General features: G+C 32.7%; 1 protein-coding gene across 3 annotated transcripts in view; it reads right to left on the reverse strand.

The window, feature by feature from the left end:
- LOC149792281 (arrestin domain-containing protein 17-like) overlaps nt 1-26488 on the reverse strand; it is a 200646-nt gene that overhangs the window by 35640 nt on the left and 138518 nt on the right. For 2 of the 3 annotated variants that reach the window (XM_089970832.1, XM_089970834.1), the window contains exons 7-8: nt 25491-25770; nt 582-15164 (exon numbers count right to left, since the gene is read on the reverse strand). In XM_089970832.1, coding sequence (XP_089826958.1) covers nt 25516-25770 — 255 coding nt within the window. In that variant the 3' untranslated portion in view covers nt 582-15164; nt 25491-25515. Of the gene's footprint in view, nt 1-581; nt 15165-25490; nt 25771-26488 lie in introns of those variants that run through there. The other variant, XM_089970835.1, reaches the window with a different exon arrangement.

A 26488-nucleotide genomic window follows, 5' to 3' on the forward strand; every position in this document is an offset into this window, starting at 1 on the left:
TCATTAACCGTAAAAGTTTTTTCTTCTTTCTTCAAAATATTATTTTACGGTTTCATTGATTAAATGTTTTACATTGTGATAAACAAACTCGTATATTTATGACTATTTCAAATTTATATTAACCTTCTGAGCACCAAGAATTGCAAGAATTACTAGCACACTATACTATCCATTCGATAAATTTCCTTTACTCTTATATGTACCTATGATTTTAATAATTTAAATTCGAAATAAAAATAGAGAAATTTGACTTGAATTGATGCAATACCAGAATGCAGAGTGAAGCCGATTGAACATGAATGTAACAAAAACGGCTTTGAGGAAACATACCACGTGTACTTTATATCGATCTTGAGAACAAAAGCAATCAACATTCTGCTAGAATACAAAAAATTAATAAGACCTAGTGATTTCAACATTTTTTGAGATTTCATAGCTAAGTGAACAGCTGAATGAATCGATTGATTTTAAAAAGGCGAAACCTCTTTGACAGGGATTGTAGCAATATTATTTAAATTTATTAAAAATATGTGAAATGGTGAGACAACTGAAAGTGGGGCAAAAAGAACACGAAGGATAAGTATGACCTTGGTCATTTTAATTTCACAGTGTATGAAGGTGATACCAAAATTTCAAAGAAAATCTGTGTACAGATAGATCTGCCATCACATTTACAAACCCCTGTAACACATGCTCAAAATAATACATTCATATCATATCATATCATTATATAACAAACATGTTGCACTTTATTATTTGCACGTGATATATATATATATATATATATATATATATATATATATATATATATATATATATATATATATAACATTCGAACCTGTCCCAATTGTCACTTATACTCAGCTGTCATCTGTTTACATGTAGCCGTTTTAATTACCCACCAGAAAATTTCTAATACAAATGTCCTGTATATAAACGATCGTCTGCTTCTGCGGTCATGGAGTTTCCAAGCCAATCAATGGTTTCTCTGCCTAATGCAACTGTTTAGATAAAAGAATGTCATGCGAATCGATGTGCAAACATTTCTATCTCTCTTGTACACAAGAGGCATGTCAAAAATAGCTTCATCTGGCGTCTCTGCTTTTCTCTTCATCATATGCTTTTCAATTAAGTCGACAATCTTTTGATCTTGGCAAGTTGAGATACTGTTTTCACATCATTAAAAAAAAAAAACACTTAGACTGGTGAATATTTTTAAGTTGGTGATGATTTCATTTATAGGACTAATAAATGTGAGCAGACTACAGTAATTTTGTAAGGAAAATAAATCAGAAAGAGAACATGTATGATCTTGTACGCTGTACATGAAATAATATAATAATAATAATAATAATAATAATAATAATAATAATAATAATAATAATAAATGAGAAATCAGCATTTTTTCAGAAACCAAGTTTAAAAGGAGAACCTTTGTAAAGTGGTTACCTGTGTGCAACATAAAGTTTTGCCTTTCCCATAAGTGACCAATAGTGATAGGTTTGACTATTATTTATATATATATATATATATATATATATATATATATATATATATATATATATATATATATATATATACATTCAAGGACATATTTTGTGCGAGAATGCTCAAATAATTGGATGGTACATCAATTTTTAGACAGGATGAAAAATGTTGACATGAAAATGCAGAAGAAAATATGTGACACCCTTGGAATCACAAACATGTATCATATAAAGGCAATAAAAAATTAGCATCAAATATGCCAGATACTAACAACATAATGTCATATATTTTAAATGCTTTTTCACAATAATTTTATTTCATGCCATTTAAAAACAGCAATGGGACTAATGCTATAATGTCTGAAAAGAATAAGCAGGAATTCAATACAAGACCATTTCTTTCTTTTAAAACTTCTAACATGGCTGCTATGGTGGCCATATTGGATATCAGATTTGTGCCATTTCCATTTAGTAATAACTATACATTACAAAAGGTCATAGAGAGCGAAAGCACACTGTAAATATGACCAGTCAACTAAGAGAAATAGTTACAAGATTTCAAGATGGCCATTAATGTGGCCATATTGGAGGTCAGATCAACGCCAGTTTCATTTCCTACTAACAAGACATGACAACATGTCTTTGTGTAAATCTAATGTCAATATAATTTTTCATTCATCAGGAATAGCGATAAAAAAAATTCAAGGTGACCGCTGTGGTGGCCATACTGGACATCAGTTTGACACCATTTTTCATTTTGGGCCAACCAGACATCATAAAAAGTCTCTTACTGAAAACCCCATGTTCATCTGACATCCATTCAAATGCAGTAGTTATAGCATGACTTTCAAAATGACCAATGTGGCAGCCACATTCGATATGAAGAGTCTGTTGGTGAAAATTCCTCATCAATTTGATTTCTTATTATGAAGTAGAAGTAATAAGAGTTTCCAAGAAGGCTGCCATGAAAGCCATACTGGACATCAGATCAGCACAATTTTGTTAGAACTAACTAGGCATCATAAAAAGTCTTTTAGTGAAAACCACATGATTATATGACCATCTATTTATGCAATTACAACATCATAAGCTATTACATAACAATTATGTATTTTCTTTGCTGGTAATTTTTCCACAAAAAAAGAAACCATAACTTATTCGAACTACTTCAGCTATTACTACAATTAGAAATACTGTAAGGCTGATCAAGAAGTTTCAAATCTAAAAATAATTCACTGCATTCAGGACTCCCTGGTTTCTTGCAAAGCCAAGGTGGTTTGAAAATGCCAATCAGGAGTACAACAATAAGAACATTTTCAAGATGGCCATTGTGGCAGCCATACTGGATGTCTGAGGGCAACATTTTCATTTAGGACCAACCAGAGGTCAAAAGAAGTCTTTTAGTGTAAAGCCATTTTTTGACAAGATTATCCATTGCTGAAGAGCAGTAACAATAACAAGATTTTGCAGATGGCCACTGTGACGCCACAGTTGATGTCTGATGGCAACATTTTCATTTAGGACCAGCCAGACTATGGGATAAATGTGTGTGTAAGGTTTAATGATGATTCATCAATTAGCATAGGAGAAATAGTAATAACAAACTTATGTAATGGACTCTGGAACAAGAGACCATCAAACAAGTTCATCTGGTCTATGACCAGTAGAGCAAATAAGACCTGTTGCAAAAGACAAGAAATAATGTGATTGTACAAGTATCCATCTCTTAAGTCCTTTTCATCAGAAGAAAACTGCAAGACTGCATATAGGGCAAGCACAGTCAAGTGATTTCATCTGGGAAAGAATTATGCAATCTTCAAATAGAAACATCTTTGTGTGTGAAAGATGGCATGGATTACATTAAGTTTAATCACAGACTTGAGTTGTCACAAATTTAAATCAATAATACAACTGCATCAGTTCTGGGTGAGTAGGAACAGGCATCTAAGTAACAGTTAAAGTGCATTGCACTTGTAAAAACCAGTTCATGGAAAATGTGGAAGAAAACAAGACAAAAAAAACTATTAAAAACAACAACAAAAAATAAAATGACTGATTCTTGCTTTAAAACTTAATATAATTATAATCTACCTCTTGCAAACATAAAATACCACCAACATTTTAACAGGCTATAAAGGCTATATAGAAAAGTTTGTACTTAGGGTTATTATGCTGCAAGTTACATTTACTATGTAATAATGTAACTACATGGGCTTACGATATTGTAAGTTACATTTACTTTGTAAATAATCAATGTAATTACACAGGTTTACTATACTGCAAGTTATATTTGCTACGTAATAATCAATGTAACTACACAGGTTTAATATATGTCAAGTTACACTATGTAATTATCAATGCCATTACACAGGTTTTATACATTGCATATTTAAGTTTTAATATACTGCAATATAATAATCAATGTAACAGTGTAGATGTGCTATATTGCAAAATAAATTGACTGTAATAATCAATGTAACTGTATAGGTTTACTATATTGCAAGCTACATTAATTTTGTAACAATCAATGTAACTGTATAGTTTTACTATATTGCAAGCTACATTGACTGTGTAATAATCAGTGTAACCGTATAGGTTTACTATATTGCAAGATACATTTACCATGTAATAATCAATGTAACTATAGGTTTACTATATTGCAAGTTACATTGACTGTGTAATAATGTAACTATAGGTTTACTAAATGGCAAGCTACATTGACTGTGTAATAATCAGTGTAACCGTATAGGTTTACTATATTGCAAGATACATTTACCATGTAATAATCAATGTAACTCTATAGGTTTACTATACTGCAAGTTACATTTACTGTGTAATAATGTAACTATAGGTTTACTAAATTGCAAGCTACACTGACTGTGTAATAATCAATTTAACTGTATAGGTTTACTATATTGTAAGCTACATTTACTGTGTAATAATCAATTAACTGTATATGTTTACTGTATTGCAAGATACATTTACCATGTAATAATCAATGTAACTGTATAGGTTTACTATATTACAAGCTACAATGACTATGTAATAATGTAACTGTATAAGTTTACTATATTGCAAGCTACATTTATTGTGTAATAATCAATGTAACTGTATAGGTTTTCTATATTGCAAGCTTCATTTACTGTGTGATAATCGATGTAACTACTGGTATATAGGTTTACTATACTGCAAGCTACATTTACTGTGTAATAATCAATGTAACTGTACAGGTTTACTATATTGTATGCTACATTTACTGTGTAATAATCAATGTAACTGTATAGGTTTACTATAATGCATGCTACATTTACTGTGTAATAGTCAATGTGTCTGTATAGGTTTACTATATTGCATGCTACATTTACCGTGTAATAATCAATGTAAATGCCCTGGGTGGCCAAGTGGTCTAAAGTGCTTGCCTTTATTGACCACTGCCATCTCATCTCTATCCACGTGGGTTTGAGTCTTGGGCTTGGCCAATGTGGGTATGCAAGAAAGCTGCCCATAGCCTCCTGTGGTTTGGTGATTCTTCCCTGGGTTTTCCTGGGTTCTTCTTCAATTATACTGGCCACCATGTATAGCCTCTCTTGTCTTGAGAAAAGGCATTAATCCCCCAAAATACAAATAACAAAATGTCACTAACTGTACAGGTTTACTGTACTGCAATATAGCAAAATGTCACTAACTGTACAGGTTTACTGTACTGCAATATAGCAAAAATGTCACTAACTGTACAGGTTTACTGTACTGCAATATAGCAAAATGTCAATAACTGTACAGGTTTACTGTACTACATGCAACATTTACTGTGTAATAATCGATGTAAATGTACAGGTTTACTGTATTGCATGTTGCATTTACTTTACAATAATCAATTTAACTTTTCTAATGAATAATATTCTGTAATGGAGACAATGTGTTTTTGACTATTTTTCTCAATTATTTCAATCAAAAGAAAATCTAAAATATATAACCGATTTAGGTTTTTTAAAAACCAGAACACGGCATATATATCTTACAAACAAAAGATAAAAAAAATGAAAATAAGGCTGCCAAACATTTTTCAACATAAATTTTACAGCAGTTTCATAGTACAAAAAAAGCTATCACAAAGGAATAGAAATAACTATTTGGAAACTCAGTTTAGAGAACTCTTTGTGGAACTGATGGCTGCCATGCATGTTTGTACATTTGTGTGATACTCTATGTTACCATCCTGTAAGTAACTCGTCAGGGATGGTGGGTGAGATGGGGATGGGGAGAGAAGGAATAAAGTTTTTAAAAAATTATAAAAAGTATTTAGATGGCATGTGAATAAAGAGACCGGAAAAGTATCTCAAAACACAACTCACTGGAGTTCTGGCTTCCAACATACATGTTAGAAGTACTGGGATGTCTTGTGATACATGCACAACAAAATAAATTGTGCAATATTTATTCCATGAGGTTTAATATTTTATGTGATACCTGTAACGCATGTCCTTTAATTTCTTGATAATTATTTCATCCATTTATCTTCAAAATATTTGTTTGAAACACTAACTTCTCTGTTAATACAAAGAAAAATGACGCATAAGAAATCCTATTATTACTTTTGCATAAAACTGAATGTCAAAGTAATTAGTGTCAAGGTCAGCATGAGTTATATTCTTCTAGAAAATAATGCAACAATAAAACATATTTAATAGCTAAAAGCTACACTCAAATCTGAATGAAGACCTCATGAAAGAAATATTGTTCATTACATTTGTCATAAAACACTGTGTTTCGTACCTTGAGAATTAAGCAACTGAAATAAAAGTTTAAACCAATTGTTGAAAAAAAACCACAAAAAACTTTGAGACATGTTTTTATACTATACATGTAGAATTATTTGTGGCAGGCATTTGCTAATGAATGAAGACAGCCAATAAAGCAAATCATATTGGATATGTAGTTTATGCCCAGCTGTCAGCCGGAGTTCTTATATTTCTTCCATAATGTACTTGACATTTGCAGCTGGGTCCATAATGCACTCAACATGCCCAGCTGGATCAAAACAAGAACTTATTAACTGTAACTAGATCTGTAATCGGTCAATCAAAAAGGTCCCCACTCACTACGGTTAGTTCCATAAGGCTTTAAAAGGTCCCACTTACTACATAGGTACTATAATGCCTTAGAAGGGGTCCTTTCAGTACAATTTGCTCCACTGAGCCATACAAGTGCTCCACTCCTACCATTTACTCCATAGGGCCTTCCAAGGGCTCCACTCCTACAGTCTGCACATTAAAGCTTTAAAAGGTCCCCAAATATCTAAAATTAGCTCCATAGGGACTTAAAAGGGCCGCACTTATATAATTTGCTCCACAAGGCCTCAAAAGGTCCCCAATAACTAAAATTCTCTCCATAAGGCCTTAAAATGATAAACTTTTGAGGAGAAACCAAAGTTTGGCCAAGATGGTATTCAGGGGCCACAACTCCTTTAAATGATGACATAGAGTGCATTAAATGCAACTGCTTCAAGGACTCATCAATACAAGCAAACATCAATGTAAAAGTTTTGAAGCTGACTGACAAGTGTCATGTCTCTGTCCAAAATGAAGCAACATAAAAGATACATCTAGGTTGACGAAACAATGTTCACATCATATTGTACACAATATACTGAATGCTTCTTAACCTGTGCTAATTAAAAGCAACTTCTCATATAACAGTATGGAATTGACTGACAAGGGCAATAATTCTGTCAAAATGGTGAAGATATGTCTCATATTCAATCAAATTGCATTATACGTTAAATGGTTCCTAACCCATGCTGGTTAAAACCAGCATCCCATCTAAAGATATTTATAGACTGTCATGGGAATAACTCTATCCCAAATGGAGTAGAAGAGACAAAATATGCAATGACACATCTGGGTCTACGCAACAATGTTCACACTAAAATCACACATCTGGGTCTATGCGACAATGTTCAAACCAAAATGACACATCTGGGTCTATGCAACAATGTTCATATCAAAAAGACACATCTGGGTCTATGCAACAATGTTCATGCCAAAACGACAGATCTAGATCTGTGCAACAATGTTTACACCAAAATGACACATCTGGGTCTATGCAACAATGTTCACACCAAAATGATACATTCGGATCTGTGCAAAAATGTTTACATCAAAATGACACATCTGGGTCCATGCGACAACGTTCACACCAAAATGACGCATCTTGGTCTATGTGACAATGTAGATATGAAAATGACACATCTGGGTCTATGAGACAATATTCACACCAATATACATCAGAATATCCTGAATAGTTCCCATGTTATTATCTTTACAAGGATCAGATGTGGCAAAAATTTAAAATGGACTTAAAAAAGACAAAAACTGTATCAAAATGTTACCTGAAAAGACACCTTTAAAAGCCACAAAGTGTAATAGGCAATTCACCTACTATGCTTGCATCCAATTAAATGCAAGGGCTGCAGACCTTTGGTTGTTATAATTAACATGAATTGATAAATCAACAGACAGACAGACAGGCAGACAAAGAAGGTGATCATCATATGGTTCCTGCACCTGTTTTCTAGCAATTATGGTAAAATACATTTACTGAATGCACTTGCTTGCAAGTCAGGACCAACAACAAAAAGAAAAATGGCAAAGACCAAGCTATGCTATCCCATAATGCATTGACAGAACTGAGTCTATGAGGATTGCTAAGAGAAATCAGTAGAACAAACAACACAGACCCTGATGTAGTTGCACATAATTTATCATGTTTACAGTCAGACCAGACTTATAAGTGAATATATATATATATATATATATATATATATATATATATATATATATATATATATATATATATATATATATTTGTGAGTTAAGCTTCTAATTTTCCCATGAAAATAAAATGTCCAAACTGTTCAAAATAATTGGCCAAAGAAATAGTGTGCAAATCTGAAGTTAATATTGACTCACCTATGGCATATTATGCAAATCTCAAGTCAACATTGACTCACACATGACATATTATGCAAATCTGAAGTCAACATTGACTCACATATGACATATTATGCAAATCTGAAGTCAACATTGACTCACATATGACATATTATGCAAATCTGAAGTCAACATTGACTCACACATGACATATTATGCAAAGATTAGGTTCATATTAATTGAACAAGAACATGTCATGTAAAAATGAAGTGTTTTCTTTAACAATGACAGTCAGAGTACAGTAAATATATATATATATATATATATATATATATATATATATATATATATATATATATATATAATCCCTGTTAATTCATAACATATACATAATGATAAAAGCCCTGTTAATTCATAACATAAAAGCAAATATTTTGAACCTTTCTTTAAGTTCATAGATAAACTAAACATGGAACAAGGATAATTATTCCTTTTTATGTAGCCTTAAAACTGTATCATAAATTCATACTAAAAGAACAAAAAATGGAACATAAACAATAAAAAAGTACTTAAAGCATGAGTATGATCACTGTACCATATTGGTATATTGATAAATAACAAGTACTAAATGTATACACTGCATTTACATTTTTTTTTAATAATTACATTTCACAGTACAAAAATATTGCTTACCACATGATGCTTGCTTATTAGACAAGTCCAACAGGAAACTGCACAGACCCAGATCTGCTATCATATATGCACCATCAGTACAAGAAGCAACAGAGACCCTGATATCTTGTCACATTATGTGATGACCAATCAGGGTCTATATGTTGCTTGAAGTTGGACTTTACTTATAAGTGAGTATATTCTGAATAAAGTTCCTACAATTATGGATATTCATTAGAATTACAGGCTGGACAGAAAATACCTTTCATAGCTTTTCTATCCTTGTAGCTCCAAGAAGTAGATTGTGTGGTCCCTGGCACAAAGTCCAGAATACAGAATAATGTCAGAGATTCAAAATCAAGTTTGAGGGCTGGTTGATAATGTCCTGTAGTCTTTAAGACCTAGTTCATGTCTGAAAGCTAAATCAAGTGAAGAGAAATTACCAACAGGTAAATTTGTGAAAGTGCCAACACTAGCAATATACAACTGAGCTCTGTCTCTGTGTGTGTGTGTGTGTGTGTGTGAAAGAGAGAGAGAGAGGAGAGAGAGAGACTTATATTCCTGATAGAAAATCATTGAGAGAAAGCTCATATATGTTTAAATCCAATAATGCTGATTTCATCCAATATTTTTTATTTGATCTAAGATTGCTAATTTCACCCAACATTGCTATTTTTTTTATTATCCAAGAATGCTATTTTCTTTCGCTTCTTGAAAGTTTATGCTATACCTCCTGTAAAAAAGAAATCACTGTGCTCGGGTTTACTATTTGCTCATACTCTTTGTTTCCATACATAGAAAACCATTTGCCACTTGGTAAATGAGTGAATTTTGATTTGTATAAGACTTCTGTTATCATTTTATGTTAATAGTAGACATGTCAAATTGGAGAAAATATTGAATTCGAAGGAATCAAAATGTTCTATGTGTGAAAATGAAAGGGAGAAGAGCCATTTTGTTGGAGTTCCATTGAATTGATGATATTCAGTCATTCCAACATAGTTGTCATGGCAACTGTCATGGTTTTACTAGTTGCGAGGTTGAAGAGTATTAAGTTTTCTAAAATAAGAATTCTAATGCAGTAAGAAAATCAATTATTGATTTTTAGAATTCAAAATTGCTTTGATTTATAAAATATATTTCTGTTAGTACTTAAGTAAACAGATTGGGGAATGACTGCATACAGACTGAGAAAAAGGTGCCCATGAACTGATAAAAGGGTGCCTATAGATTGGGAAATATGTCCCTATAGAATCAGAAAAGGGTGTCCATACACTGGGAAGAGGATTCCCATTGACTGGGATATACCTGCCCATAGACTCAAAAAAAAGGGTGCCCTTACACTGGGAAATGTGTGTCCATAGATTGGGAAATGGGTTCACATAGAAATGTGTTCTTGTTTGTTGGATTTTTGTATTGTGATCTGAAGGAATTATGATACCACAAGAAACTTTTTTAATTTGTGATATATTCTGAAATCCAACAAAAGTGATACCTCATGAAAAAATTTAAATTCATGGTAATTTCTGAAATCCACCAAAATTGATACCCCATTGACAAATTTTAAACATGTTATTTTCTGAAATTCACTGAGGTGATACCCCATGAAAAATTATAAATTCATGGTATTTTCTGAAATCCACCGAAATTGGTACCCCCATAACAAATATGTAAAATTCATGGGATTTTCTGAAATGTAATCTATAAGGCCATGTTTCTTGTTACATTTTCCTCTCAATACTATAAAGATAACTACTTTTTAGTACCTTTTTGGGGTATGTGTTCAAAGTTTCACATAAAAACAGAGCTGACGAGGCACATGGACCATATCTTAGAGTTCCACATCTTTCTTCTGCAGTAATTAGTGTTTATTATATTGTATATACTTATTTATAAATTGACTCAAACTGCAAGCTGCACAGAATCAGATCTGCCATCAAATGATGTGCCAGTAGATCTGGGTCTATGCAGTTTTTAGCAGTAATAAATAGAACCAACAACACAGACCCTGATACACTGCTTCATTATGTGATGGCAGATCAACGTCTATGTTGTTTGAGTTGACTCAACTTATAAGCAAGTATATATTGTAAACCTTTTGAGATAGTCTGCATTTGACAGGTGCCTAATCATGGACTACTCCCAGTCCACTACAGGTGTAAGATACCAAACTATCTCTGGTACGGACTATTAACTATACCACCCTATCTAATCCAATGATAAAAAAAATATGATTTTGTTCGTGTCCACAACATCATCATCATCATTCTGTAGAACAATAATAGCTACATAAATCATCATAAAAAATAAAACTGAGAAAAAAATTAAATCTGCTTTAGACAACTATAAAACCCTTCCTTAAAATCACCTGTATTAAGCAATCACCTGTCTAACATGGCACAGTTTTAAATGTCCCAAACACCAAATGAATGCATATGTACCTAAAAAAAAGCCAGCTACCTGTGTTCCAAGGCTAAAGTAAATAATTCCAGGAAGTATAGGCTTAAGATACCTTGAACAAATCGTTACATTAGCGAGTCAATGCTCATTTTCTTTCTCATTTAAATATTTTAAGTAGGTGTGCATTTGGCAACCTTTTGAGATGGTCAACATATTTTCTTTTCCTTGGTGTCCAGTTGATTCTGGGTTTTGCTTTTTCAGCTTGCAAATGAAATGCTCAGTCTGGACATGCCCTTGTAATCAACTGTTTATCATAAACTATGCTTATTACAAGACTATTTGGTTTTATTCTTTACTTACTGATGCCACTTTTGAAATGCAGATTTTCAAGCATTTCACCAGTTTAATCTAATTTTGTGTCATTAACATTTCAAAGCAATCTACACGGTAAAAAATAACATCTTTTTTCCTTGTTTCCAAGATATAAGTCAAATTTCAGTAAATCAATCAATCTTGTTTGATCCTATTAGCAAGGTGTGACTATGACTTCCTGCATGCATGGGAATGTAGATAACACAGAACCAATGTCCAATCAAAACAACATCCAGATGAATTACTTGTGATGATCAGAATGAATGGCTTATGATAAGGATTTGGAAAAGTGGTTCAAGATGAGGATTTGGAAAAGTGGTTCAAGATGAGGATTTGGATGAATAATTTAAACTCCAAAAGCTGCCATTACATGCGAAAAGTCTTATATGCCAAACAATCCAAATAATACTTAATCTTGAAAGGTCATAGTCCTAAAAGTCATTGGGTTCCATTAAAACCTGAACATATCAATGTTTTATCACATTATGAGCCATGTACTTTCTCCCTCAAACTGAGAAACCCTGCTATTTTTTTTACATGTGTATGAATTAATCCGGTGCTGTTCGGTCACATCCATGGGTCAACCAATTTCACTCAAATGATGGAGCACAACATTTGATAACATCATGGTTGTAAACATAAGCCAACACCAAACTAGGTTGGTTTCTCTTCAGCCTAACTTCACCCTTCAAAGTCACCAATATTCTCCCAATTCTTATTTTTCTCTAATGTACACATTTTCTTTCTTCGCAGATCAACTAAAAAAAGCAAGCTTGTCTCTCTCCATTCCCTCTTGAATCAATTTGTGTGCTACATGCAAATGTTATTGTTATTTGATTAGTTACTAATGGAATTTGTCGAACATATCACATTACTACTTTTGCAGCACTCCCAGAAAAGATTGGAATTATGAGTGACTTCATTGATTAAATTAATGGGTGGCACTGCTTGATTCTAAACTGAATATTTGAACATCATTTAAACCTAACATCTTGATTATTTCAAAGAATGGTTTATGACAGCTTTTTTTAACAAATCATTTCCTTCCTTCCAAAATTTAGTTAGAATGGTGAAATTTATGACAAATGGTGGCACTGGGGCTTTAAGATGAGGATGTGCATGATGTGGATCCAAAATGATTTCCAATGACAACAGAAAGTTCTAAGAAAAAGAACTTACTAGAAACCTGATTGAGGTCTAAGTACAAAGTTCATTAGTCATATAGAATCATTATCTAGTTCTTGAAATTCATTTGAACATACATACAACTTAAATACAGAGTTCACTTCTTCTTAAGTAACCATCAAATGAAGGAAAATACATAATATTAAATGGATTATGTACATAAAACAGTGAACCTACAAGTAAGTTGGTCAAAACGGATACAAAGACTGTCCCTTGAATTTAAAATCATTTAATAAAAACTTTAAGCAAATAGGTACCAAAATGCTTCAATCTAGTACATTTGTACTCGGTATACAATTAGGGCACATAAATACCAGAGTTTCAATCTAGCACATTTGTACATGGTATACAATTAGGGCACATAAATACCAGAGTTTCAATCTAGTACATTTGTACATGGTATACAATTAGGGCACATAAATACCTGAGTTTCAATCTAGCACATTTGTACATGGTATACAATTAGGGCACATAAATACCAGAGTTTCAATCTAGTACATTTGTACATGGTATACAATTAGGGCACATAAGTACTAGTGTTTCAATCTATACATTTGTACATGGTATACAATTAGGGCATATAAGTACCAGTGTTTCAATCTATACATTTGTACATGGTATACAATTAGGGCACATAAGTACCAGTGTTTAAATCTAGTACATTTGTACATGGTATACAAGGGTACATAAGTACCAGAGAGTTTCAAGCTAGTATATTTGTGCGAAGTATATACCAGTACAATAAAAGTAATAAAATTTGAAGCAAATAAATGAAAAAGATACTCTTCCATCGTCATAATAAAAGAAGAATTTTTGAAACAAATACAGGATATTTATATTATCCACTCCCAATACTCGTACATGTAACAGTTATTATTATACTTATCAACTCGTACATGTAGCAGTTATTATTATACTTATCAACTCGTATATGTAGCAGTTACTTTTATATATCAACTCGTACATGTAGCAGTCATTATCATATGTATAAACTTATCTATGTAGCAGTTACTTGTACTTATCAACACGTACATGTAGCAGTTACTCATACTTATCAACTTGTACATACAGCAGTCGCTTATCATACTTATCAACTAATACATGTAGCACAGACTTGTCATATGCATCAACTTGTACATTTAGCAGTCACTTGTCTTACTTATCTACTCATATATGTAGTAGTCACAATTAAGACTTATTCTCAATAAGTAAATGAAGAAGTCACTATTAAATCATAGTCATCAATGAGTACATGAAAACTCAATTAGCCACTGAACATGTATGTACTGTCTGTACTCGCTTCTAAGTCAGGTCCAACTGCAAATAACAAAGACCCAGACTTCTTGTCTCATATTGTGCTGGCTGATCAGGGTCTATGTTGTTGAGTCTACTGATTAACATAGACCCTGATCTGCTGTCCCACACTGCACTGGTTGACCAGGGTCTATGTTGTTTACTCTAATGATTAATTGTAACTGCATCGACCAAGATGTGGTGGTGCATTATGCAATGGTAGACAAGGATCCATGCAGTTTGTATTTAGATCTGAATTATATGCAAGTGTCGACATTATTTCCAGATAAATAATCCATGTCAACGGTTTCATAATCTGGAAGGTTTACGGAATTATGCAGCATTTTGGAGGTGGTGATCACTGGGACTTTTCCTCTCTGCTCTGAAATTGTGTGGAATATCATACAGTAGACACCTGAAGCTGAATATCCATTCATTGTCTGTGTCATGGAACAAGACCAAAAATCCCTTCTCTATGTCATGGAAAAATGTTACATCCTTGGAAAAACTGGGATTCCAAATGAATAAATGATAATGCATCAAGTATTCCTACAAAATATTTGGCAAATACTTTCAATGAATAGGTAAGCATCTATCAGAAATCTTGAAAAAGAATATTTTTCATATTTCAATAGGAAAAGTTTCTGCATTATTTATTTACAGCTAGTTTTGTGCCACCCATTTTCTGAATCACATCCTGATGCGAGATCACACCCTAACTCACATGTACAATGTTAATCATTTCAAGTTTCTTTTTAATATTCATTTTGTGAAAGTCTGTCAGGTTGAAAATTACTTGATGACAAAAATATCACCTGGTGATGACCTGAAAAGAAATTTAAATGGTTGAATTATATTGAAAATTCAAAAGTATTTCATACATCAACAAGCAAAAATCTTTTCTTTGTCAATTTTTAAAATGTGTTAATACTGTACTGTTTTATTAAAGACATAAGTTTTGCCTATTTCCTTCTAAAACTTCATAGAAATATATTTATTAGTGGAATATTGAACCTACAACATTGCACATTTGTGTCAAACATTTTTAATTACATGTTATATGGTGTACACATCAAGATAATTGTAAGCTAATCATGGTATATAGATCAAGATGGCCTCATGGGAGATACCTGTAAGCTAATCATGGTGTACACATCAAGATGGTCTCATGGGGGATACTTGTGAGCTAATCATGGTGTATACATCAAGATGGCCTCATGGGAGATACCTGTAAGCTAATCATGGTGTATAGATCAAGATGGCCTCATGGGAGATACCTGTAAGCTAATCATGGTGTATACATCAAGATGGCCTCATGGGAGATACCTGTAAGCTAATCATGGTGTACACATCAAGATAGCCTCATGGGAGATACTTGTGAGCTAATCATGGTGTATAGATCAAGATGGCCTCATGGGAGATACCTGTAAGCTAACCATGGTGTATACATCAAGATGGCCTCATGGGAGATACCTGTAAGCTAATCATGGTGTACACATCAAGATAGCCTCATGGGAGATAATTGTAAGCTAATAATGGTGTATACATCAAGATGGCCTCATGGGAGATAATTGTAAGCTAATAATGGTGTACACATCAAGATGGTCTCATGGGAGATACTTGTGAGCTAATCATGGTGTATAGGTCAAGACGGCCTCATGGGAGATATTTGTAAGCTAATCATGGTGTATACATCTAGCTGGTCTCATGGGAGAGACCTGTACCACTCCGGTGGCCTAAGTGGTTAGAGCGTCTGCCTTGGATGTGGGAGACTGCAAGTTTGAACCCCGCCTGCATCACACCAAAGGTTTATAAGAATGGTACTAACAGTTGCTTTGCTTGGTGCTCATCATTAAGAGGTTAGTGTTAGGACTGGTCGGCCTGGTGTCCAGATAATGTGACTGAGTGGAACATCATGCTACATGTCTGCAACATGATGCCCCAGTGCTATCCCAATAAACTGCCACATTGCAGACATTGTAGCAATATGACTGAAAAATTGTTAAAGCTATGATAAAAATCTAAACAGCTCACACAAATGGGAGATGATTGTAAGCTCATCATACGGTGTATATATCAAGATGTACTTGCAATCTTTTTACTCATAGTAAATAATTTGCTGTCTGTATAAAATAAATCATATTACTTAAGTTTATTACTATCAACTTGAATACATCTAAGAATTGCAATAAAGCTGACTTCAGTAGATTCAACAATTTTAGAGTCATGTACATGTATTGTAATTCTGACATATACCAATATCCATCTTTTCAAAATCAATCTGCTCAGCTTTGTTTAGTGCAAGTTTTATGTGTGAATGATAAAGCAAGCAAATCTCATATTTATATTTCCCTTCCCAGCTTCACTCTCTCCTTTTCATTTCTAGATCACACTACCTCCCTTTCATTTCTAGCTATCACTCCCTCCATTTCATTTTTAGCCATCAATCTCTCCCTTTCATTTCTAGCTATCACTCCCTCCCTTTCATTTCTCACTATCACTCCCTCCCTTTCATTTCTAGATCACACTCCCTCCTTTCCATTTCTAGCTATCACTGCCTCCCTTTCATTTCTAGTTATCACTCCCTCCCTTTCATTTCTAGAGCACATTCCCTCCTTTCCATTTCTAGCTATCACTCCCTCCCTTTCATTTCTAGTTATCACTCACTCCCTTTCATTTCTAGATCACACTCCCTCCTTTCCATTTCTAGCTATCACTCCCTCCCTTTCATTTCTAGTTATCACTCCCTCCCTTTCATTTCTAGATCACACTCCCTCCTTTCCATTTCAAGCTATAACTCCCTCCCTTTCATTTCTAGCTATCACTTCCTCCCTTTCATTTCTAGATCACAATCCCTCCCTTTCATTTCTAGATCTCCCTCCCTCCCTTTCATTTTTAGCTGTCTCTTTCATTTCTAGATCACACCCCCTCCCTTTCTTTTCTAGATGTCACTCCCTTTCATTTCTCACTATCACTCCCTCCCTTTCATTTCTAGCTATCACTCCCTCCCTTTCATTTCTTGTTATCACTCCCTCCTTTTTTTTTCTAGCTATTACTCCCTCCCTTTCATTTCTAGCTATCACTCCCTCCCTTTCATTTCTAGTTATCACTCCCTCTCTTTCATTTCTAGTTGCCCCCAGCTTTCATTTCCAATTATAACTCTTTCCATTTCATTTCTAGTTATCACTCTCTCCCTTCCATTTCTAGATTTCATTTTGTCTCTTTCATTTCTAGTCATGACTCCTTCCCTTTCATTTATAGCTATCACTCTCTTCCTTTTGTTTCTATCTATCACTCCCTCTATTTTTGAAGATATCACTCCCTTCCTTTAATTCTTGTTATCACTCTCTCTTCTTTTGTAGATATCACTCCCTCCCTTACCTGTTCCTCTAGCAGAATGCATTTGTTACCTTGCTATCTGCAGAAAGCATGCTCTAATAAGGTTAATGGGTTCTTAATTGAGTTAATGAGGTATTAATAAGTTAATGAGGATGGGCGTCAATTGCTGAAGACCTTTCTGAACTGGAATTGTGAGATTAGTTAGAATAAAGTTGCATATAATTTTCTAAATATTTAGGCCATGTGCCACAATATCACTAGAAAAAATGTGTGTGGGGTAATCAAATCAGAATCACTGTTTATTATAAAAGACTTCACATACATTAAGACTGTATCAAGCAAAATGATTATTATTATTATTATTATTATTATTATAATTATTATTATTATTATTATTATTATTATTTTGCACAGTCATTGCTCAACATTAATTATATGTTTTGTGTGAGGGTAATTTCACATGTTGATAAAATGTAGATAGTTGAAGAAAGAAAAAAATTCCATGTGAGAGATTTTCTTTACAAATTTCAAACACTCATTACAAAACATCTCTCACTTATTTTGAGCCATGGTCTGGTCTTTTTCCACTTCTCACTGACCGAGTATTGCATTGTTTTGGTGCCGATTACACCATTTTTATCACGCTCATTGCTGTAGCTGGTGTTATCATCACCATTCAGTCCTTTCTTTAGAAATGTCCGTCTAAAATATCAAAATATTAGCACAATGTGGGGCGCTTCTTTAGTCTGCCACACGACAGTTCCGACACTGACTAGAGCTTAATGCATAATCAAATAAAATTTGTAGGATTTATACAATACTGACTTTTGGTGCAATTCTGAATGAATACAATTTTATAGCACATTTCCAAATTTTGAAATCATTCATCCTAGATGCAACCATGTTTGAAGAAGAGCAATGGATCCAGATACTTGTATTGGATGCTTAAGGAAGTGTTCAAAATCATTTTGTATTAGTGTTCAAAATCAGTTTTGTATTAGTGTTCAAATTATGTTTTGTATTAGTGTTCAAAATCCATTTTGTATTAGTGCTCAAAATCCATTTTGTGTTAGTGTTAAAAATCCATTTTGTATTAGTGCTCAAAATCCATTTTGTGTAAGTGTTAAAAATCCATTTTGCATTAGTGTTAAAAATCCATTTTGTGTTAGTGTTAAAAATCCATTTTGTATTAGTGCTCAAAATCCATTTTGTGTAAGTGTTAAAAATCCATTTTGTATTAGTGCTCAAAATCCATTTTGTGTAAGTGTTAAAAATCCATTTTGTGTTAGTGTTAAAAATCCATTTTGTGTTAGTGTTCATAATGATTTTGTATTAAATAGTTCAGAAGTGTTCAAAATCCATTTTGTATTAGTGTTCAAAATGATTTTGTACTAAATACTTAAGTGTTTAAAATGATTTTGTATTTAATACTTCATAGGTGTTCAAAACCAATTTATACTAATGTTCAAAATTCATGTTGCATTAGTGTTCAAAATCCATTTTGTATTAGTGTTCAAACTCCATTTTGTATTAGTGCTCAAAATCCATTTTGTATTAGTGTTCAAAATCCATTTTGTATTAAATACTTAAAAAGTATTCAAAATTCATGACGTATTAGTGTTCACTATGATCCTGTAATAAATACTTCAGAATTGTTCAAAACACATTTCGTATTATTGTTCAAAATCCATTTTGTATTACTGCTCAAAATCCATTTTGCATCAGTGTTCAAAATCCATTTTGTGTTAAATGCTTCAGAAGTGTCAAAAAACGATTTTTATTAAATACTTCAAAAGTGTTCAAACTTCATGTTGTATTGGTGTTCACTATGATTTTGTAATAAATACTTCAAAAGTTAAGACTCCACTTTTTACTAGTGTTCAAAATCCATTTTCTATTAGTGTTCAAAATCTATGTTGTATTAGTGCTCAAAATCATTTTGTATTAAATACTTTAAAAGTGTTTTCAAAATCCATTTTGTATTAGTGCTTAAAATTCATTGTGTATTAGTGTACAAAATGATTTTGTATTAAATAATTCAGAAGTGGTCAAAATCATTTTATATTTGTATTCAATGTCCATTTTGTTTTAGTGTTCAAAATCAGTGCATCAGTGTTTAAAATTCATTTTGTATTAGTGTTCAAAATCATTTTGTATAAAATACTTCAGAAATGTTTAAAATCCATTTTGAATTAGTGTTCATAACCATTAGTGCACAAAATCCATTTTGTATTAGTGTTCAAACTAATCTTGTATTAGTGTTCAAAATTAATTTTGCATCAGGTTTCAAAATTAATTTTGTATTAGTGTTCAAAATCAATTTGTATTAAATACTTCAGAGCTTTTCAAAATTCATTTTGTATTAGTTATTAAAATCATTTGGTATTAGTGTTCAAAATCCATTTTGTATTAGTTATTAAAATCATTTGGTATTAGTGTTCAAAATCCATTCTGTTGTTGCTGTTGTTTAATGCCATTTTTCAGCACACAATAGGCTATACATGGCAGCCAGTATGGTGGAGGAAGAACTCGGGGAAAACCCCGGAAAGAACCACTGACCACAATAAGCTACTGGCAAGCTTTCTCACATACCCACACTGGCCAAATCCGAGACTCGAACCCACGCAGACAGAGGTGAGATGGCAGTGATCCGTAACGGAGAGTATTAAAATCCATTTTGTATTAGTGTTCAAAATCCTTTTTGTATTAGTGTTCAAAATCAGTTTGTATTAGTGCTCAAAATCCATTTTGTATTAGTGTACAAAATGATTTTGTATTAAATAATTCAGAAGTGTTCAAAACCATTTTTGTATTAGTGTTCAAAATACATTTTGTATTAGTGTTCAAAATCCATTTTGTATTAGTGTACAAATTGATTTTGTATTAAATAATTCAGAAGTGCTCAAAATCCATTTTGTTTCAGTGTTCAAAATCATTTTGTATTAGTGTTCAAAATCCATTTTGTATTAGTGCTAAAAATCCATTCTGAATTAGTGCTCAAAATCCATTTTGTATTAGAGTTCAAAATCATTTTGTATTAAATACTTCATAAGTGTTCAAAATTAATTTTGTATTAGAAACTTCAAAATCCATTTTGTATTAGTCCTCAACATTCATTTTGTATTAGTGTTCAAAATCCATTTTGTATTAGTGTTCAAAATCCATTATGTATTAGTACTCAACATCCATTTTGTATTAGTGTTCAAAATCATTTTGTATTAAATACTTCGTAAGTGTTCAAAATCCATTTTGTATTATAAACTTCAAGAAGTTTCCAACATCCATAATGTATTATATACTTCAGAAAGTCTTCATAATCTATTTGTAATGGATACTTCAGGATATGTTCAAAATCCATTACAGTTGTAATGGATACTTCAGTAAGTGTTCAAAATCCATTACAGTTGTAATGGATACATCAGGAAGTGTTCAAAATCTATTACATTTGTATTTAATAGTTCAGAAAGTGTCCAAAATCCATTACAGTTGTATTGGATGGTTAAGGAAGTGTTCAAAATCAATTACAGTTGTATTGTATTGGATGGTTAAGGAAGTGTTCAAAATTCAGGAAGTGTTCAAAATCCATTAAAGTTGTATTGTATTTGATAGTTATGGAAGTGTTCAAAATCCATTACAGTGGTATTGGATAGTTAAGAAAGTGTTCAAAATCCATTACAGTTGTATTGTATTGGATAGTTAAGGAAGTGTTCAAAATCCATTACAGCTGTATTGTATTGGATAGTTAAGTGTTCAAAATCCATTAAAGTTGTATTGTATTGGATGGTTAAGGATGTGTTAAAAATCCATTACAGTGGTATTGGATAGTTAAAGAAGTGTTTAATATCCATTACAGTGGTATTGGATAGTTAAGGAAGTGTTCAAAATCCATTACAGTTGTATTGTACAGGATAGTTAAGAAAGTGTTCAAAATCCATTACAGTTGTATTGTATTGGAAAGTTAAGGAAGTGTTCAAAATCCATTACAGTTGTATTGTATTGGATAGTTAAGGAAGTGTTCAAAATCCATTACAGTTGTACTGTATTGGATAGTTAAGGAAGTGTTCAAAATCCATTACAGTTGTATTGTATTCGATAGTTAAGGAAGTGTTCAAAATCCATTAATGTTGTATTGTATTTGATAGTTAAGGAAGTGTTCAAAATCCATTACAATTGGATAGTTAAGGAAGTGTTCAAAATCCATTACAGTTGTATTGTATTCGATAGTTAAGGAAGTGTTCAAAATCCATTAATGTTGTATTGTATTTGATAGTTAAGGAAGTGTTCAAAATCCATTACAATTGGATAGTTAAGGAAGTGTTCAAAATCCATTACAGTTGTATTGTATTCGATAGTTAAGGAAGTGTTCAAAATCCATTACAGTTGTATTGTATTCGATAGTTAAGGAAGTGTTCAAAATCCATTACAGATGTATTGGATAGCTAAGGAATTGTTCAAAGTCCATTACAGTTGTATTGGATAGTTAAGAAAGTGTTCAAAATCCATTAAAGTTGTATTGTATTGGATGGTTAAGAAAGTGTTCAAAATCCATTACAGTTGTATTGTATTGGATAGTTAAGAAAGTGTTCAAAATCCATTACAGTTGTATTGTATTGGATAGTTAAGGAAGTGTTCAAAATCCATTACAGCTGTATTGTATTGGATAGTTAAGGAAGTGTTCAAAATCCATTACAGTTGTACTGTATTGGATAGTTAAGGAAGTGTTCAAAATCCATTAGAGTTGTATTGTATTGGATAGTTAAGGAAGTGTTCAAAATCCATTACAGTTGTATTGTATTGGATAGTTAAGGAAGTGTTCAAAATCCATTACAGTTGTATTGTATTGGATAGTTAAGGAAGTGTTCAAAATCCATTACAGTTGTATTGTATTGGATAGTTAAGGAAGTGTTCAAAATCCATTACATTTGTATTGTGTTCGATAGTTAAGGAAGTGTTCAAAATCCATTACAGATGTATTGGAAAGTTAAGGAAGTGTTCAAAATACAGTACATGTAATGGATAGCTAAGAAAGTATTCAAAATCCATTACAGATGTAATGGACAGCTAAGGAAGTGTTCAAAATCCATTACAGTTGTATTAGCATTCAAAATCAATTACAGTTGTATTGGATAGTTAAGGAAGTGTTCAAAATCCATTACTGTTGTATTGGATAGTTAAGGAAGTGTTCAAAATCCATTACAGTTGTATTGGAAAGTTAAGGAAGTGTTCAAAATACAGTACAGTTGTACTGGATAGCTAAGGATGTGTTCAAAACCAATTAGTTTTCAACAGATCTTTTTGTATAATGCCCAACATTGTTAGAAACATTTAAAACAAATAATAGATGTCAGTGAATAAAACTGTCATGATTTTTGCAATACTCCATTAAACTGATGTATCAGGAACAACTGCAGACTGATTAGGAATAAAATATACAGTAATTACAATATACGGTAATTACAATATACAGTAATCAATATACAGTAATTACAATATACAGTAATCAATATACAGTAATTACAATATACAGTAATTACAATATACAGTAATTACATGTTTCTTTGCTGGACATTGACACTCATAATGATCTTAATACAAGATTTTTTATGATTTTAGCATAATAATCTACTGGCATTAGTTTTTACAAATTATTGACAGTCAGTACAAGTCAAGTCTGATATAACTGATCACTTACATTTGATTGATTACATTTTATTTCATAAATCTGACTGCTTACATTTCATTTCATACAAAAATAACATATTTGCACTACTGCAAATCAATTAAATTTGTGGCTTTGTTAAAATGTACATTTTTATGTACTCCATTTGTCAACTGAAGGACAAAAGAACCCCAAAATATTCACCAATTGACTAAAAGAACCCCAAAATATTGACCAATAATGTATGCATCGTTACTGAAGATTATACAATATTCTCCCTCTTATATGACCACCCCTAACGCACTGGGAAAGTGGCCTTATAACAGGTATGGCCTAGAATGGGGCTATATTTGTGAGAAGGAAATTATTTTATATGTATAAAATAAGAAAGCACGCTACTCCATATTCCCCACGGCTGCAGAATATTCTCTTTATCAGTTAGGATGTTGTTTATTTGTCTTTCCAACAAACATTTTTTTTGTGGCAAGAACTCTTCCCAGTGTCAATAAGTCGAATAACTTTCATTTTTTCTTCTAAAGTACTTTCTCCATTTATGTGATGACATGTAAAATATTTAGTAATGAATTATTTCTGTATCACTAACAGTACTGCAATTTAATCATGGCGACAAAACTTATAGAGTACACAAAATGCCTCATAGATAAATGAAGTGATACATGTACTGTCACGTGATTTTTGGGTCTTTGTCTGGCACCAAGGTGTGTTCAAGATTCATTTCTCTTTGTATGAGAATCAACAGCTATATTTTGCCTATGTTGAACAAATTATAATTTCTGGTTGGAATCATCAAAGAGAAGAACTCGACAGCTGTATGAAGCCCAAACTCTAACAAAACACTGTCAAACCTATTTCCTGTAAATGCTGATGTTTGTAGATAATATGATGTTAACCACAGTGGTACATATTATAATTTACTTAAGCTAGCAATTACCTCAGTAACAAAAATCTGACATCTGGAAACACACTCTTAGAGTTAATTAGATTATGTATCTTACCCTATGAATTAAATATTGGTTTTGAGCACGTATTAGATAAAATGTGGAGGCTTCAGAGAGGTAAATTTCAAATTTTTTGAGGTTACTTTTGTACACAAAAAATTGTCAGTGCCAACAATATTGTCTGTGTAAAGGAAGCGACCACTGGTAAAGGGGGGCATATAAGAGGGGACCAATATGTGAACATTCTGTTCCACTCATTTCTGAGTAAACATGCTTAATCCCTACTGCAGTCATTAAGTTGATTCATTCAATTATTTGTTGCTAACATTGATATTCTTTCCACACATTAACAAGCAAACAATTTTAAACCCACTTTTTAATTAAGACTAATTCCATTTTTCATAGTTCTTAATGACCACTATCAAAAGTGAAATCTCTCAAAATAAAGTGTGATTAGGAATGAGTTGATAAAAATAAATAACAATATTGTCTGCTATCACCAGATCAGGCAATGAACAAGAATGTGATGTTTACTGAAACTCGATGGAGCCATGAGTATTGCATAATTCAGTTTGATGACCTGATTGTGACACCCAAGGTGGAATCTGAACTTGGATTACTGTCCCTTAGTTAATCTAAAGGTGGGTTCGAATCTAGGATTCGGCCAATGTGGGTATGTGAGAAAGCTTGCCAGTAGCTTCTCGTGGGTCAGTGGTTCTTCCTCCACCATTAATACTGGCCGCCATGTATAGCCTATCGTGTGCTGAACAATGACGTTAAACCCCACAACAAAAACAACAAATCAATCTAAAGGTGGAAGTAATCTTGGTTTTTAAACTGCATTACAGGTAGAGGCTTGCAGTCTACCTTAAAGTAAAATGGCATACATAACATGTGCCTGTTGTATGCACTCAGACGTTGCAACTCTTGTCATATTCTTTAAAAGAAGAGCTCAAATCATTTCTTTCACAAGTTGTTTTCACCTGGGGGTGGGTGGGGAGTTGGCATTTACTGTACCATGGGAGCCACAGAGTGTACCATCTTGAGGCCAACCTATAATGAAATACATTGCACTGTATATACATATTATTTGAACTGTCAATTAATCAAATTGGATTCATAGCCATGTATGCCTTATAACTGGAATGGTGTAATAATGAGGGGTGTTACAGTGAGGAGTGCTGAATGCACTTACCAACTTGTAAATGTAAATAGGACATTCAGGGAATATCATCATCTTCCTCCCAGGGTGGTGCTGTTGGTAGAAGTTGCTGTTGAAAGGAGTACTCTGTCAACATTACTTGGTCTGACACATTCTCAAAGAAAGGAAATGGACAACTATTTTCACTAACTATTGAGGGGAGAGGATGGTAGGATGCCCTTTGTTGGTTGGTGCTCTGTAAGGGAACAGTTCCTATTATGATGTCTAATGGAATCTTTACTTTTCGTCCAAGTCCCGAGGGTTTTATGCACAACTGAAAAATAAAGAATAATGGATCAACCGGATTAAAATCAGCTGTAATGGTGATATCCAAAAAAATAAAAGCTTACAAAAGAACAAAAGGTGCATGCAGATCTACAATTTATTCTCCAAACTGGCATACCGGTAAGTCAAATAGTCTATCGTAAGAACAGTAGACCCTGTAATCCACCCTAAAATTTTGTCAAATTCAACAGTAAACCCTGTAATCCACCCTAAAATTTTGTCAAATTTAACAGTAGACCCAGTAATCCACCCTAAAATTTTGTCAAATTCAACAGTAGACCCTGTAATCCACCCTAAAATTGTGTCAAATTCAACAGTAGACCCAGTAATCCACCCTAAAATTTTGTCAAATTCAACAGCAGACCCTGTAATCCACCCTAAAATTTTGTCAAATTTAACAGTAGACCCAGTAATCCACCCTAAAATTGTGTCAAATTCAACAGTAGACCCTGTAATCCACCCTAAAATTGTGTCCAATTCAACAGTAGACCCTGTAATCTACCCTAAAATTGTGTCATATTCAACAGTAGACCCTGTAATCCACCACAGAATTTTGCCAAATTCAACAAAGCTGTTTTTAAGTTGTTCAAAGGTTCTAAATTTTCAATAATAGATGACATGTTTGATGGCAAAACTGCAGCATCTGCACAAATCGGAAAGACCTCTATGACAGGACACTTGATGTCTAATTTGAAAGACGTCTATGA

Source organism: Sinohyriopsis cumingii, chromosome 9 (genome assembly GCF_028554795.1).
Source record: "Sinohyriopsis cumingii isolate HCF-2022 chromosome 9, ASM2855479v2, whole genome shotgun sequence".
NCBI classification, from domain to species: domain Eukaryota; kingdom Metazoa; phylum Mollusca; class Bivalvia; order Unionida; family Unionidae; genus Sinohyriopsis; species Sinohyriopsis cumingii.